This window comes from Salvelinus alpinus, chromosome 1, assembly GCF_045679555.1.
Source record: "Salvelinus alpinus chromosome 1, SLU_Salpinus.1, whole genome shotgun sequence".
Lineage (NCBI taxonomy): Eukaryota > Metazoa > Chordata > Actinopteri > Salmoniformes > Salmonidae > Salvelinus > Salvelinus alpinus.
Window position 1 is genome coordinate 37333371 of NC_092086.1, and position 14975 is coordinate 37348345.

A 14975-nucleotide genomic window follows, 5' to 3' on the forward strand; every position below is an offset into this window, starting at 1 on the left:
GGATGCATACATGTGTCTTTAAGCAGTGCCTAGCTGTGCCATGGCATTCTCTGTTTGACTTCATCCTGTTATCCATACATTGTGCACAGAAGTTAAATTGTGATTTTTGTAGGCTGTTGTCCTGTATACAGCAGCACCCTCTTTGCGCATATTTATATCCCACAGTCAACAGTCCCCACTGCAAGTAGGCAACTACAGTATGGTAGATGTCATCCTTGGGATGACCTAACCCTAGAATTCATTGTTCTTTATTTATTTAACTAGGCAAGTCAGTTCGGAACAAATTGTTATTTACAATGACAGCCTACTTGTGAAGCCCCCCCGGCCAAACCCTCCCCTAACCCAGATGACACTGGGCCAAATATGCGCCGCCCTATGGGCCTCCCAATCACAGCCGGTTGTGATACAGCCCGGGTTCAAACCTGGTCTATAATGACACCTCTAGCACTGCGATGCAATGCCTTAGACCGCTGCGCCACTCGGGAGGCACAAAGCTTTAGAGCACTCTGGAGACTCTGTTCCAGTGACATTACAATGTTTATCTTCATATATATATATATCTTAATTTAAATTAAATGTAATCAAATCAAAGCAATACAGACTTAGAAAGTATTGCACACACGCTTTGATGATTTGATTAGTCTAATTAATTAGGCTCACTTTGGTCTGCATATCAACAACTTCATCTAATCTCTTCTTGAGATGTCATTTAAATGTTTCAACCCCAGCAAGTAAGAAGACAGAACGAGACACCTCCCATTTCCATCTTCATCTAAAACTCTCACTTCCTCCATCACATAAAGAGATCTACCCTAGACTACCGGCTCCTACTCCACTCTGGCGACACAGCAGAACCAAGCAGGGAGCCTGACTGAGCAGAACATTTTCCCATCACTAAAACAGGTAGGCCTGCTTTCAGCATCCTTCTCCTAGTAATCACAAACCATGTGACTGATAGTCCATAATTGCTGTCACTTTATATGATCATGCTGTAGGCCTCCACACACACACACACACACACACACACCATTATTAACATGTACTCAGGTCCTGGTCCTTTATAACATTAAGGCACACTGCAAAGGATTATTGCATTAGATGAATGTCTACCAAAGAGGTCTTGTGATGCACAAATGCTACAAGAACAATGAGGCCTAAGTCTTTAGCCAAGGGATTCAGTCAGCGCAGCTTCAGATTTGAGGAAGTAAGGTCTGCAAATGGAGGTAAATTCTATGCTCACTCTTTTAGCGTTGTCGTTTTACAGCATAAATGTATGGGCTGTCGGCCAGGACTGAGTCATTGTGTGCACTAATATTCTTATTGATAAATCTGAAACTTGTGAAATGTAGCCTATGCATTGAACATGAGGACTATCCACTGACAGTAATGCATTACAAACTCTACAAACCCTAAATTGGATGACAATATTTCAACCAGTTGCATTCTCTTTGGTTATAGCTCGCAAAAAGATAATATCATATACATATCTGCCAACTGTTTAATGTGTGAAAAGGAGCATTAGAGAGGGACAAAGAGAGCATGTGTGTGAATGAAACGGAAAGAAAGATAGTTTTGTGGTTCTGTTGTTCGTTCTGTAGGATGTGGTCTAACTGTTGCTGTAGGTTCCTGGTTCACATGATTTCCAAACAGCAGTGGAGTATGCCTTTCATTTTGCCTTTGTAGTCCCATATGCTCATATTTCCTTCAATTCTCCATGTTGCCTCTCTCTGTGTGGGTTCATCCCTATGACTAGATGTGAGTTAAAGCATTGCACAGAGTCACAAGTGAGCCTCGGATAATAAAGACAAAAAGAAACAGTTGCAGACTGGAGGAAGTAGTTGTGCAAGTTCTTTCTTCCCCTTTTCTCTGCTTTTCCTGTATTGACCTTCCTTCCTGTAGCTTTGTGTCTGTATGTTTGTTTCCTCACTATGTGTTTGTCTTGTGGTCTAACTAGGGAGTGGGTCAGTGATGCTCATGTTCTTAAGACATTTTGTGGCATCTAAGGTCACAGTATTCAAATCCCTTCATTGCTCTTCATATCCTGTAAAATGTTTATACTTGCATTTGTGTATTATTTATGCAAATAATGAACAGTTAAATTTATTTCACAGATTACTGGTTTTCTTCTATACATCTCTCACTCTCTCTCTCTGTCTCTGTCTCTCTCTGTCTCTGTCTCTCTGTGTCTATGTAAATGTTGTAGGGGTGCCGGGTGAGAGTTCACTGGCTACAGTAGCAGTCTGCATATTCTTAAATACAATAACCACTTGATTAGTCGACCACTGTGCATTAAAAACTCTGCCCCTCTTCCTTTTTCTTCTTATATCTCCTCTTAATTCTCTCACACCAACCCCCTCTCCTCCCCTCTCCTACTACCGCCCCACCCCCCCCACTCTCTCCTCTCCTTGTACTCATCTCTCCTACTACCGCCTCATCCCTTCCTCCTCTCCTCTCCTTGTCCTCATCTCTCCTACTACCGCCTCACCCCCCCACTCTCTCCTCTCCCCATCCTCATCTCTCCTACTACCGCTCCACCCACCCCCCCTCTCCTCTCCCCATCCTCATCTCTCTCCCCTATCAGGTCACCATGTCCAGGAAGGTAGTCAGGGCCAGTAAGTTCCGTCATGTCTTCGGCCAGGGGGTGAAGGCTGACCAGTGCTACGATGACATCCGCATCTCCCAGATGACCTGGGACAGCAACTTCTGCTCTGTGAACCCCAAGTTCGTGGCCATGATTGTGGATGCCAGCGGAGGAGGGGCCTTCCTAGTGCTTCCTCTGAACAAGGTGGGCCTGAGCAGAGAGACAGAGGTCAAAGTGAATGCCTTAAGTGAAGTTAGACGTTTTCAGGCCTCAAAAGTGGTCTAACGTCCATTTCCCTCTCCATCTATGCATATGCCTCAGTCTCAAATCTTGAAGTTTCAAAATGTCACTTTCATTCATGCCCAGATTTGCCTAACTACGGTACAATTTTGATGAAAATGCTCATTGGCGTGTCGTTTGTACAGTGTTCTAAGAACAATGTTTTTTCAACATTTGAATTTTGAATATTGCAAGGCGGCATCACACATTGTGCTGAATAAGGAAGTTTGGGGCAGAGTTTCGGTTCTACATGTCACTCGCTCTCTCTGTGTTGTTGCTAGTTTTTCACCATATTTGGAGCGGTTCAGTGCAACACAGTCTTGACAGGATGTGGCTAGGGCGCAGTATAGTGCAGCTGCATATACAGTCAGGTCCAAAATTATTAGCACACTTGATAAAGATGAGAAAAAAAGACTGTATAAAATATATATATATATATACTGAGCTATTTACTGAGCTAGAGTTATATTTTCATGCCATCTGACTATAGCACCGCCTGGAGTTTGATCAATGGCATTGGCACATGGATTGGAACCGATGCTATGGTCAGATAACATGAAAATATAGCTCTTTGGTCATGCATACCAGTGGTGGGTTTGCCATTGAAAAACTGAAGCATATGTGGGATGCAGGTACAGTATCAGCATGGGACGAATGTGCTGCAATATCAGCAACAAACACATACACTACATGACCAAAAGTATGTTGACACCTGCTTGTCGAACATTTCATTCCAAAATCATGGGCATGAATATGGAGTTGGTCCCCCTTTGCTGCTATAACAGCCTCTACTCTTCTGGGAAGGCTTTCCACTAGATGTTGGAACATTGCTGCAGGGACTTGCTTCCATTCAGCCACAAGAGCATTAGTGAGGTTGGGCACTGATATTGGGCGATTAGGCCTGGCTCGCAGTCGGCGTTCCAATTCATCCCAAAGGTGTTCGATGGGTTGAGGTCAGGGCTCTGTGCAGGCCAGTTAAATTCTTCCACACCGATCTTGACAAACTATTTCTGTATGGACATCGCTTTGTGCATGGGGGCATTGTCATGCTGAAACGGGAAAGTGCCTTCCCCAAACTGTTGCCACAAAGTTGGAAGCACAGAATCATCTAGAATGTAATTGTATGCTGTAGCATTAATATTTCCCTTCAATGGAACTAAGGGGCCTAGCCAGAGAACACGTTTCCACTGCTCTGGAGTCCAATTGCAGCGAGCTTTACACCACTCCAGGAGATGCTTGGCATTGTGCATGGTGATGAGCAGCTGCTCGGCCATGGAGACCCATTTCATGAAGCTCCCGACGAACAGTTCTTGTGCTGACGTTGCTTCCAGTGGCAGTTTGGAACTCGGTAGTGAGTGTTGCAACCGAGGACAGACGATATTTACACGCTACATGCTTCAGCATTCGGCAGTCCCGTTCTGTGAGCTTGTGTGGCCTACCACTTCGCGGCTGAGCCGTTGTTGCTCCTAGACGTTTCCACTTCACATTAACAGCACATACAGTTGACCGGGGCAGCTCTAGCAGGGCAGAAATTTGACAAACTCACGTTGAAAGTCACTGAGCTCTTCAGTAAAGCCATTCTATTGCCAATGTTTGTTTATGACGTTTGCATGGCTGTGTGCTCGATTTTATACACCTGTCAGCAACAGGTGGGGCTGAAATAGCCAAATGCACTCATTTGAAGGGGTGTCCACATACTTTTGTATATATAGTGTATGTTATGGTCTTATAGTAGTCAATATCTAGATTGATTTTGAATGCGTTATGTGATATTGAAGCATAAAGGTGTAATTGAAAGACTTTGACATATATGCAAATTCATATATAGAACAGATACGTAGATTTTACCCAAAGATATAGACTGTCTCAACGTCATGGGTAGACGCCATTGCATCACTGTTTAGACTTGCCTGTAACAGGAATGAATAGTAGTCCTCTCAACCAAAATTCACAGTGCATTTAAGGACTAATGATTTGGTCAAAGGAAGCCATTGTTCCCCAATGAACGATCATTTGATTTAAAGGTAGACAGCGAAATGACTCTAGATATTGAGATGAGCGAGATGCAAGACTTCACACAGTCACACAAAGTATCTGCTCATGTGCACGGGTTCACATCACGCTCTTACAGTGTGGGAGCCACGGGACCAAAACAGTTGAGAAGTTGAGCCTCGCGCTTCAATGCTCTTAGTTGTTGTGGAAATTGACCCACTATGCTGTTTACTTTCTGCATCTACGTCATATCGCTGAGTCTACCTTGATTTATATGTTGGAGAAGTACATTTTTCTGTCACTTAACTACTCTGTAGTTATTACTACAGCAATATAACCAGTATGTGATCACTATTATTGAGACGGTGACTAAGAGGTTTTTGGATGGCAGCTGATTACTCATTTACAATGAAGGCAGGAACATTAGGAGAAACATTTGAATAAAGTTTGAAAAGAAACATTATGCCAGTTCATATTCAAAATAAGGCATGTACTGTACATCCTTAGTACCTTATTGAATGTAGATGGTTTTGTTTTTGTACTGTGAATGATGGGTGAGGTCCAACGTGACAGAGAGGACCAACAGTCCAGATCCTGTGTGTGTTCCACCAGTGCAAACAGTCCAGATCCTGTGTGTGTTCCACCAGTGCAAACAGTCCAGATCCTGTGTGTGTTCCACCAGGGCCAACAGTCCAGATCCTGTGTGTGTTCCACCAGGGCCAACAGTCCAGATCCTGTGTGTGTTCCACCAGGGCCAACAGTCCAGATCCTGTGTGTGTTCCACCAGGGCCAACAGTCCAGATCCTGTGTGTGTTCCACCAGGGCCAACAGTCCAGATCCTGTGTGTGTTCCACCAGGGCCAACAGTCCAGATCCTGTGTGTGTTCCACCAGGGCCAACAGTCCAGATCCTGTGTGTGTTCCACCAGGGCCAACAGTCCAGATCCTGTGTGTGTTCCACCAGGGCAAACAGTCCAGATCCTGTGTGTGTTCCACCAGGGCCAACAGTCCAGATCCTGTGTGTGTTCCACCAGGGCCAACAGTCCAGATCCTGTGTGTGTTCCACCAGGGCAAACAGTCCAGATCCTGTGTGTGTTCCACCAGGGGCAACAGTCCAGATCCTGTGTGTGTTCCACCAGGGCCAACAGTTCAGATCCTGTGTGTGTTCCACCAGGGCCAACAGTCCAGATCCTGTGTGTGTTCCACCAGGGCCAACAGTCCAGGTCCTGTGTGTGTTCCACCAGGGCCAACAGTCCAGATCCTGTGTGTGTTCCACCAGGGCCAACAGTCCAGATCCTGTGTGTGTTCCACCAGGGCAAACAGTCCAGATCCTGTGTGTGTTCCACCAGGGCCAACAGTCCAGATCCTGTGTGTGTTCCACCAGGGCAAACAGTCCAGATCCTGTGTGTGTGTTCCACCAGGGCCAACAGTCCAGATCCTGTGTGTGTTCCACCAGGGCCAACAGTCCAGATCCTGTGTGTGTTCCACCAGGGCCAACAGTCCAGATCCTGTGTGTGTTCCACCAGGGCCAACAGTCCAGATCCTGTGTGTGTTCCACCAGGGCCAACAGTTCAGATCCTGTGTGTGTTCCACCAGGGCCAACAGTCCAGATCCTGTGTGTGTTCCACCAGGGCCAACAGTCCAGATCCTGTGTGTGTTCCACCAGGGCAAACAGTCCAGATCCTGTGTGTGTTCCACCAGGGCCAATAGTCCAGATCCTGTGTGTGTTCCACCAGGGCCATGGGAACCCTGCAGACTGCTAGTGCTCTCCCAGTAGAGTTCTCTGCTCTCTAAGGCTGATTTGAGGCATAGCTATACAATTGTCATCAGCTGACTGAGTTCCTCTCCTCTGAACCCTCTCTAGGTCTCTCTGTTGCCAAGACCACAGTGGTAGCAACACTCTACGTCTCCATGTGTTCTTACTGCATACTGTAGTATTATCTCCTGTTTGAGCCATCAGCTTGTGTGTGTGTGTGTGTTTATTTGTGTCATAGTAACTTATCTTTTTCCTTTGTGTCTCCCTGTAGACGGGTCGTATTGACATGTCCCAGCCCACAGTCTGTGGACACACAGGCCCAGTGCTGGATATTGAGTTCTGTCCCCACAACGACAACATCATTGCCAGTGGCTCAGAGGACTGCAGTGTCATGGTAAGTAGAGGTCACAACCTTTCACTGGCCATAATGTTGAGCTTGTTAAGTAGATTTATATTATGGACGCACTTTAGGACATATGTCCCTGTGTGATCCAGTCGATCAGTGTTCTGTATCTATGTACTGTGTTAACTCAGTGTAATAACATACCCTCTTCTTCCTCTACCTCTCCATCGTTCAGATTTGGGAGATCCCGGAGGGTGGCCTGGTCACGCCCTTGAACGACCCTGTGGTGAAGCTGGAGGGGCACTCCAAACGCGTGGGTATCCTCAGTTGGCACCCCACTGCCCACAATGTGCTCATGAGCGCAGGTATAGCACTGCTATGATGCATCGCCTCAGAATACAAGTGCCTCTTCAACTGTTAACATAAGTGGAGTAGCACTGCATGGCCTAACTGCCTGTTCCTCCGTCTCTCTCTCCCATTGCTTCCAGGCTGTGACAACGTGGTGATCCTGTGGAACGTGGCGTGTGGAGAGGCCATGGTGAGGATCGACTCGGTCCACCCTGACCTCATCTACAGTGCCTGCTGGAACAGGGACGGATCCCAGATCCTCACCTCCTGTAAGGACAAGACCATACGTGTGCTGGACCCCCGCAAGGGCACAGTCATCGCCGTGAGTGCCCCCCTCCCTGCCCCCATCAATACCACAGGAGAACCAGCCACTCTAACCCTGGAGAGTCAGATGCACCTAGCTACCAGGTTTAATGTCATAGATCTCAATAGAATCACAGTCAGTGATTAGTTCATATAGTTCCCTTCACGCGTCTTTCATAGATGAACCTCCTTTGAGTGTCTGTCTTTCCCTGAGTCTGCATCTCTCTCTCTGCCTCTCTGTCTCTCTCAGGAGAAGGAGAAGACCCACGAAGGCTCCAGGCCTGTCAAGGCTTTGTTTGTGTCCGATGGGAAGATCCTGAGCACCGGCTTCAGTCGCATGAGTGAGAGGCAGGTGGCACTTTGGGACCCGGTGAGTGTTATGAGACAATTATGAACTTCTTATAAAGGCTTATGAATAGTGTCTTAAGACCCAACATGACCTGTATGTGTTTGACAGAAGAGCTTTGGGGAGCCACTCACCCTGCAGGAGTTGGACACCAGCAGTGGTGTCCTATTGCCCTTCTTTGACCCTGACACTGGCATCGTCTACCTCTGTGGCAAGGTTAGAGTTAAAAACACACACATACACATACGCACACGCACGCACGCACGCACGCACGCACGCACGCACGCACACACACACACACACACACGCACGCACACACACACACACACACACACACACACACACACACACACACACACACACACACACACACACACACACACACACACACACACACACACACACACACACACACACACACACACACACACACACACACACACACACACACACAAACAAACACACACACCCAGGAGGCTCAAATGTTTTTTGAAACAGCTCAAAATATTGGCCAGAACGAAGCAAATGGAATGGCATCAAACACATGGAAACCATGTGTTTTATATATTCGATACCATTCCACTTATTCAGCTCCAGCCATTACCATGAGCCCTTTCTCCCCAAATAAGATGCCACCAACCTCCTTTGACACACACACACACTATGGTTTACTAACCATTAATTTTCCTGCCTCAGGGTGACAGCAGTATCCGGTACTTTGAGGTGACGGATGAGGCTCCCTATGTTCACTACCTGTCCATGTACAGCAGTAAGGAGAGTCAGAAGGGCATGGGCTACATGCCCAAGAGGGGCCTGGAGGTCAACAAGTGTGAAATCGCCAGGTAACCACACAGAGTCATGGACATTTTCACTCGCCAGTATACACACACATACACACAAGCTCTGTTTGTAAAATGGGAATGAATATTGTTTTATTCGCCCTCCACCAGGTTTTACAAGCTCCATGAGAGGAAGTGTGAGCCCATTGTCATGACGGTGCCCCGCAAGGTAAATACACTTTTAAAAAATGACTATAACTCAAAGCATGTGATTCTTAAATATCTCACTTTCACTTTCTCTCTATCTCTCTCTCTCTCTCTCTTCAGTCTGACCTGTTTCAGGATGATTTGTACCCAGACACCAATGGTCCAGAGCCGTCTGTGGAGGCCAATGAGTGGTTTGAAGGCAAAGAGGGCCAACCTATCCTGATCTCCTTGAAGGATGGTTTTGCAACAACCACCAAATCCAAAGAGTTCAAAGTTCACAAAAGTCTTCTGAAGACCACATCAGCAGCCACAGGGCATCAGCACGATAACAGTGGGGTAAGGACATGGCTGCATCTACCTACATGCTTTGATATATCTGTGAATAGATACTGTATTTTAGATATGGCTTCCTCTTTTGCACATTTCACCAGGAATCTCCCCTTTCCTTCTCTCTCTCTCTCTGTTTTTTGTCTCTATCTTTCTTTCTCTCTCTCTCTCTCTCCCTCTCTCTCTCTCAGGAGGTACATGCCTTGCAGAAGGAGGTGAAGACTCTGAAGGAAACAGTAGAGGAGCTGACCAAGCGCGTGAGCGAACTGGAGAGCAAGAATTGAAACAGAGCCATTGTGTTCGAGAGGGAGCTGATGGAGAGAGAGAAGGAGGTGTAAAGAGGAGAAGAGAAAGAGGAGATGAAAGTAAAATAGTTATAAATAGTTGGGGATGTTTGAAGGAAAGATGGTTAAAGGGAGAGTTGGAGACAGGACCCATCAATTTTATCAGCCAAATATTTTTGGGTCTGTAATCTTGAATTCGTTTTTTGGTGTCAGTTTTCCATTTATAGAGACTTGTTTTTAATATATGCTCTTACATAGTTGGAAATAAAAGTCCTTAATATTTTCCAAAATATTTAAACTTGTTTTGCTTTTGTTAACATTTCCAAACGCCATCCAAAGGAAGGTGATGACAATCATTTGTATTGCAACAGAATAAAATAAAAACATGTATTTATTATTTGATACACAAAAGTCAAAGACAAGCTGATTTACATAAGTAAAAAAGTTGTGATCTCATGGATGTAAATGATATATACAGTCATTTGACTATACCTGTATTTTGAAATGCATGACCACTGAGTCCCTCACCTTGCTCTCTGTTGTTCATTCATGGCATTATAGAAGCATGTCACCCAGCACTAAAAAACTCAACGAGATAACACATTACAACAAGGGTGTCAAACTCATTCTGCCCCGGGGGCTGCATTTGGTCTTCAACGAGGTCTGGAGATCCACACTGAAAATTGGTTATTTTTCCTCGCCGTCACAATTTGTAAAATAATTTCCTCTATCCATCGTTTTTGGAATTTCCGCAGCTCCTTGACTGTCTAACCTTCATGTAGGTGATTATTAGCGAGCTGGACACAGTTAAGAAACTGTATGGATGTAGGTACATCATCATCTCTACACAGTTTCGATTTGTAGTATATTATAGTATATTGAGTTAGTCCCCCCCCCAAAAAAGAAACATATATTTGTATTTTAAATTGAACCACCATATTGGACCCTTGGATTAACAACAACTAAACCAGTCTTACTATTTTGAAATATTCAATATTTACAACCATTATTTCCACTAATAATGTCCCTTCTTTATCCTCAAGATTAAACCCCTCCCCTTTCTTGTTTCCATTCTGTCTGACCCATTTCCTTTCCATCAAACTATCTCTCTACACACATACAAACATACAGAGGTGTAGTACATTAAACTATCTCTCTACACACATACAAACATACAGAGGTGTGGTACATTAAACTATCTCTCTACACACATACAAACATACAGAGGTGTAGTACATTAAACTATCTCTCTACACACATACAAACATACAGAGGTGTAGTACATTAAACTATCTCTCTACACACATACAAACATACAGAGGTGTAGTACATTAAACTATCTCTCTACACACATACAAACATACGGAGGTGTAGTAAATGCACTAGACGTAGTTCTTGTTGGCGGCGGGGGCTGAAGCGCTGTTGCCGTAGTACTTGGCGGTTCCTCCCGAGCTGCCAGATTTGGCTCTGCTGAAGCACATGAGCAGGCCTCCAGCCAGAATCAGCAGCACCCCAGCAGCCCAGCCAATAAAGATACAGGTTCCCAGCTCCATCTTCTGGGCCACAAGGGGGTTGTAGAAGTTTCTGATGGTGTTGTGGGCGGACCAGCTGACAGGGATGATGAGGAGGAGGCCAGACACCAACAGGGCGATCCCGGCCACAAGGCTGATCTTGGGCTTGATGTCCTCATTCTCCACGCAGGTGGTGAAGTCGGCACCGGCGAACAAGATGAGGATGGCCAGGGAGGTGACCATGCAGCTGATGATGGTCATGGCGCGGGACGCCTGCAGGTCAGATGGCAGGACCAGCAGGGACTCATAGCTCTTACACTGCTGCTGGCCCGTACTCTGCACCACACAGGTCATCCACAGGCCCTCTTCAGTTTCCTACACACAGAGACAAATAGTTACAGTAATACACACGCCATTCATTCATTACAGCTTATTTGACTTCAGCACATTGCATTCATTCTACGTTTTCCGAGTTATTAGAGTCATTTGAGTCAATATAATTATGGAAAGTATTTAGGGGTTTAAAATGTAAACCACATAGGGCTAATAAAACACTTGATCTGCTCAGTACCTGTGCCGTTACGATGTTCTGTCCTGTAAATGATAACACTTTCCACCTTGGGATGGCACAGCACACAATTCCCCCGATCAGGCCCAGGACCCCAAGGGCCACACATACAATCTGTACCCCAGCAGATCCCATCCTGGAAGAGAGGGGGGGGGGGGATACAAAACAGTTCACATTCTGGTATTAAAGGAAGTGTGGTTGCTTTAAATGTAGATATCGAATTACATGGTCATTTCTGTGATCATCACACAGCAGAGTACCCCACAAATACCTACACACAAATACTTACACACACTGACTCATTCCCTATGACAGGCCTGTACAAGTCAGGATTGTGTAGCTCAGAGGTGCATTTAAAAACAAAGTCTCAGAAAGCATAGCCCTGGGACAGAGTCATGTTGTGACATGCCCGGTCTACCTCAGCCTGCTGCTGCTGCAGCTCAGTGGCATGCTGCCACTCCTAGTCTCACTGAGACTTCAACATCTCCTCACCTGGATCCACTCAATCTCACCTAGCCCTGCGAAAAAGTCCAACAAATGTCATCCCTTTAGCTGAGTACAACTTGACTAAATCAAGCCAAAAGAGCTTTTCTTCCACCCCAACAGTAAGTAGCCTTGCAAAATGTCACACCTTTATTTTCTCCACGGGATCATATTATTTATTCCACCTAAGCAATTTTTGTATTTATTTAACTAGGCAAGTCAGTTTAGAACAAATGCTTTTGTCACAATGACGGCCTAGGAACAACTGCCTTGTTCAGGGGCAAAACGACAGATTTTGACCTTGTCAGCTCGGCGGTTCGATCTAGAAACCTTTCGGTTACTGGCCCAACACTCTAACCACTAGGTTACCTGCTGCCCCATGATGGTATGCTACTCTCATTGAATTAAGAAAACATGCAATAGTGCTTACTTGGACCCTTCTCCTTATATTCAACTGGACAAGACCTGGCAGACTAGTAAAACAAAGACATAAAAGTGTCTTCTCTTCTCACAAGGACCCATAGAGGTGAGGGTAAGAGGAAGAGGAGGAGGTCGAGAGGATGGGGGTGAGTGGTAAGAACAAAATTACTAATAGTAATTGTTGCTACTTATAGATCCTGGTGAATCACTGAATCCTGAGCATAACATGAAGGCGTTATGTTTGGTTCGTCAATGGAATAGAGTATGAATACATTTCTTATACCATATTGAAAAAAGTAGCGTATTTTGGATTAACCATAGTGTTTCACAATAGATTCATGTCAAAAGTAAAAGTTTGGGTGGAAATGTTCCTCAGAACTTATTATCTTTTAATCGATAGAGAGCAAAAAAAAAGTGTATTTGTTTGTACTTTGCATATGGCCTGAATCATACATACCTTAGTCTGTTTGAATTAAGTGACATTCATGAAAGTATAAGGATGTTACATGCATGTGTATGCTCCCTAAACATACCATCAATGTTCATTTATTTAAACTTGGTTGGATAGGTTACTCCGCTAAGAGTTACAACAAATTAAAATGCAGTTATAATGCACTATGGAGCTGGAATGTTTCATATTTGAAATAGCACAAAATCAGAGATACAAGTAGAAAAGTTTAACAAATACCTTATGATGTGTCCTCTTGTCTTGATTGGAAATGTGAAAAGTAAAGTTCTTTGTCAAGGATTTTCCTTCTCTTTAAAAAGGAAATTCTACTCTCTTAATTCAGGTGTTGATCTGTGTAAAGCGGTGGTCTGTTATGTAGCTGGTGTGATGTAAAGGGTTTTGTAGTGGACTGTGAGGTGTAGGGTGGGGCCGGGAAGAACAGGAGAGAGAGGGAGGTGGGATGTACCTCACAACCAGACTGGACTTGTCTCATGCCTCTTTTTCCCAGCTTTCATTTGTGTTTCTAGTGTTGACATTCCAGGTTTAGTCACAACTTTTTAGCAGTGTTGGGGAAGCTACTCTGAAAATAGTTTACCAACCTACCAATTACTTCACACTGGAAGAAGTTAAGCTACATTAAAGCTCCCCTTAAGACAAATATTGTTTACTAACTACAGTTACTTTGAAAAACGAGTTCACTACATCCAAACTACTTTGTGAAAAATTATCATATGTAAATCTGAAATGTCATAGACTATAAAATTGCAACAGAACAGAACACTTTATGTTACCAGAATGTGTAACGCTACCATCATGCTGCCCAAAGCTAAAAAAGGTGGGAGTAATGGAGAGGACAGTGTTTTGCTATCACAAGTGCGTGATCTTTTAAATCAACAAAAATATGTCTACAAGCAATTGTTACAGCAACAGGAAAATAGCTTCAAGAGCTTTGTCCAAATATTGGTGGACTCAGCTAACAAAAGAATGGACGATCTGACCAGAGAGGTCCAAGACCTTAAGAACAGTTTGCAGTTCTCCCAGGGAGAGGTGGATGCTCTGAAAGAGACTTGCAGCAAGTTGACAACAAACTCTAAGTCTATGCGAGATGACATCAGCACTGTCTGTGAATCATTATTACAGATGACTGGGAAAACAGACTAGAGGACCATCCAGGAGGAGTAACATTGTTGTAGATGGCATACCAGAGTCTCACATCTGACCTGGATATAGTCTGAGGAGACAATAAGCCATTTTTTTACTGAAAAGCTGCAGATGGTTCATAGAAAGATTGCGGTGGAGCGCGCCCATAGGTCTGGAAAACCTGTAACCAGCTCAGGTGACAGACCCAGGCCGATAGTGGTCAAGTTCCTAAGGTTCAAGGACAAGATGACTGTTTTGGAAAGAGACAAAAACTTGAGAGGAATCATCTTCCTCAACGAGGGACTTCTCTGAAGCTGTGTGCCAGAGGTGGAAAGAACTTATCCCAGCTATGAAAGCTGCCAGAGAGCATGGGGACGTTGCTTATATCGCCTACGACAAGCTCATTGTCCACCCTCCCTCCCAAAAGCCTGGGAGGAGTGAGAGAGCCAAGCTTCTGGGTCAGTAGCTTCGGCCCAACATCACACACACACACACACACACACACAGCAACTGACACAAGTGCCTGATTGACTGACACTATTAGCTAAACAATGTTTTTATTGCATTTTTTCTTCTCCACATATCTATCTCCGATAAGCCACCAAGGAAAAGGCTAAGCAAGGCCCATATTATTATACAGTGCCTTCAGAAAGTATTCACACCCATTGACCTTTTCCACATTTTGTTGTGAAATTATGTTTTTCAATTTTTTTTTTTACAAATTAATTAAAAATGAAAATCTGAAATGTCTTGAGTCAATAAGTATTCAGCCCCTTTGTTATGGCTAGCCTAAATAAATTCAGGAGTAAAAATGTGCTTAACAAGTCACGTAATAAGTTGCATGGACTCACTCTGTGTGCAA

General features: G+C 44.6%; 2 protein-coding genes across 2 annotated transcripts; one reads left to right on the forward strand and one right to left on the reverse strand.

The window, feature by feature from the left end:
* The first annotated feature begins 758 nt into the window (after positions 1 to 758).
* Positions 759 to 9835, forward strand: coro1a (coronin, actin binding protein, 1A). Its single transcript, XM_071399778.1, has 11 exons — positions 759 to 903; positions 2582 to 2785; positions 6878 to 7000; positions 7185 to 7314; positions 7438 to 7619; positions 7851 to 7970; positions 8058 to 8162; positions 8643 to 8788; positions 8897 to 8954; positions 9053 to 9268; positions 9451 to 9835. Exons 2-11 carry the CDS (start codon positions 2588 to 2590, stop codon positions 9541 to 9543), a joined length of 1371 nt encoding a protein of 456 aa, XP_071255879.1. The 5' UTR covers positions 759 to 903; positions 2582 to 2587; the 3' UTR covers positions 9544 to 9835.
* Positions 9836 to 9916: 81 nt separating this feature from the next.
* On the reverse strand, positions 9917 to 13384 carry cldni (claudin i). The gene is made up of 3 exons (XM_071399791.1): positions 13214 to 13384; positions 11626 to 11758; positions 9917 to 11429 (listed from the first exon to the last, which is right to left on the reverse strand). Exons 2-3 carry the CDS (start codon positions 11755 to 11757, stop codon positions 10926 to 10928), a joined length of 636 nt encoding a protein of 211 aa, XP_071255892.1. The 5' UTR covers position 11758; positions 13214 to 13384; the 3' UTR covers positions 9917 to 10925.
* Between the last annotated feature and the right edge of the window lie 1591 nt (positions 13385 to 14975).

Excerpts from the sequence above, each read along its gene's own strand:
- cldni (XM_071399791.1), bottom strand. The coding sequence starts at position 11,757 with ATGGGATCTGCTGGGGTACAGATTGTATGTGTGGCCCTTGGGGTCCTG. Across the intron at positions 11,430-11,625 it reads AGAACATCGTAACGGCACAG|GAAACTGAAGAGGGCCTGTG; the intron begins GTACTGAGCAGA and ends CTCTGTGTGTAG.
- coro1a (XM_071399778.1), top strand. The coding sequence starts at position 2,588 with ATGTCCAGGAAGGTAGTCAGGGCCAGTAAGTTCCGTCATGTCTTCGGC. Across the intron at positions 7,001-7,184 it reads CAGAGGACTGCAGTGTCATG|ATTTGGGAGATCCCGGAGGG; the intron begins GTAAGTAGAGGT and ends TCCATCGTTCAG. Across the intron at positions 8,955-9,052 it reads TCATGACGGTGCCCCGCAAG|TCTGACCTGTTTCAGGATGA; the intron begins GTAAATACACTT and ends CTCTCTCTTCAG.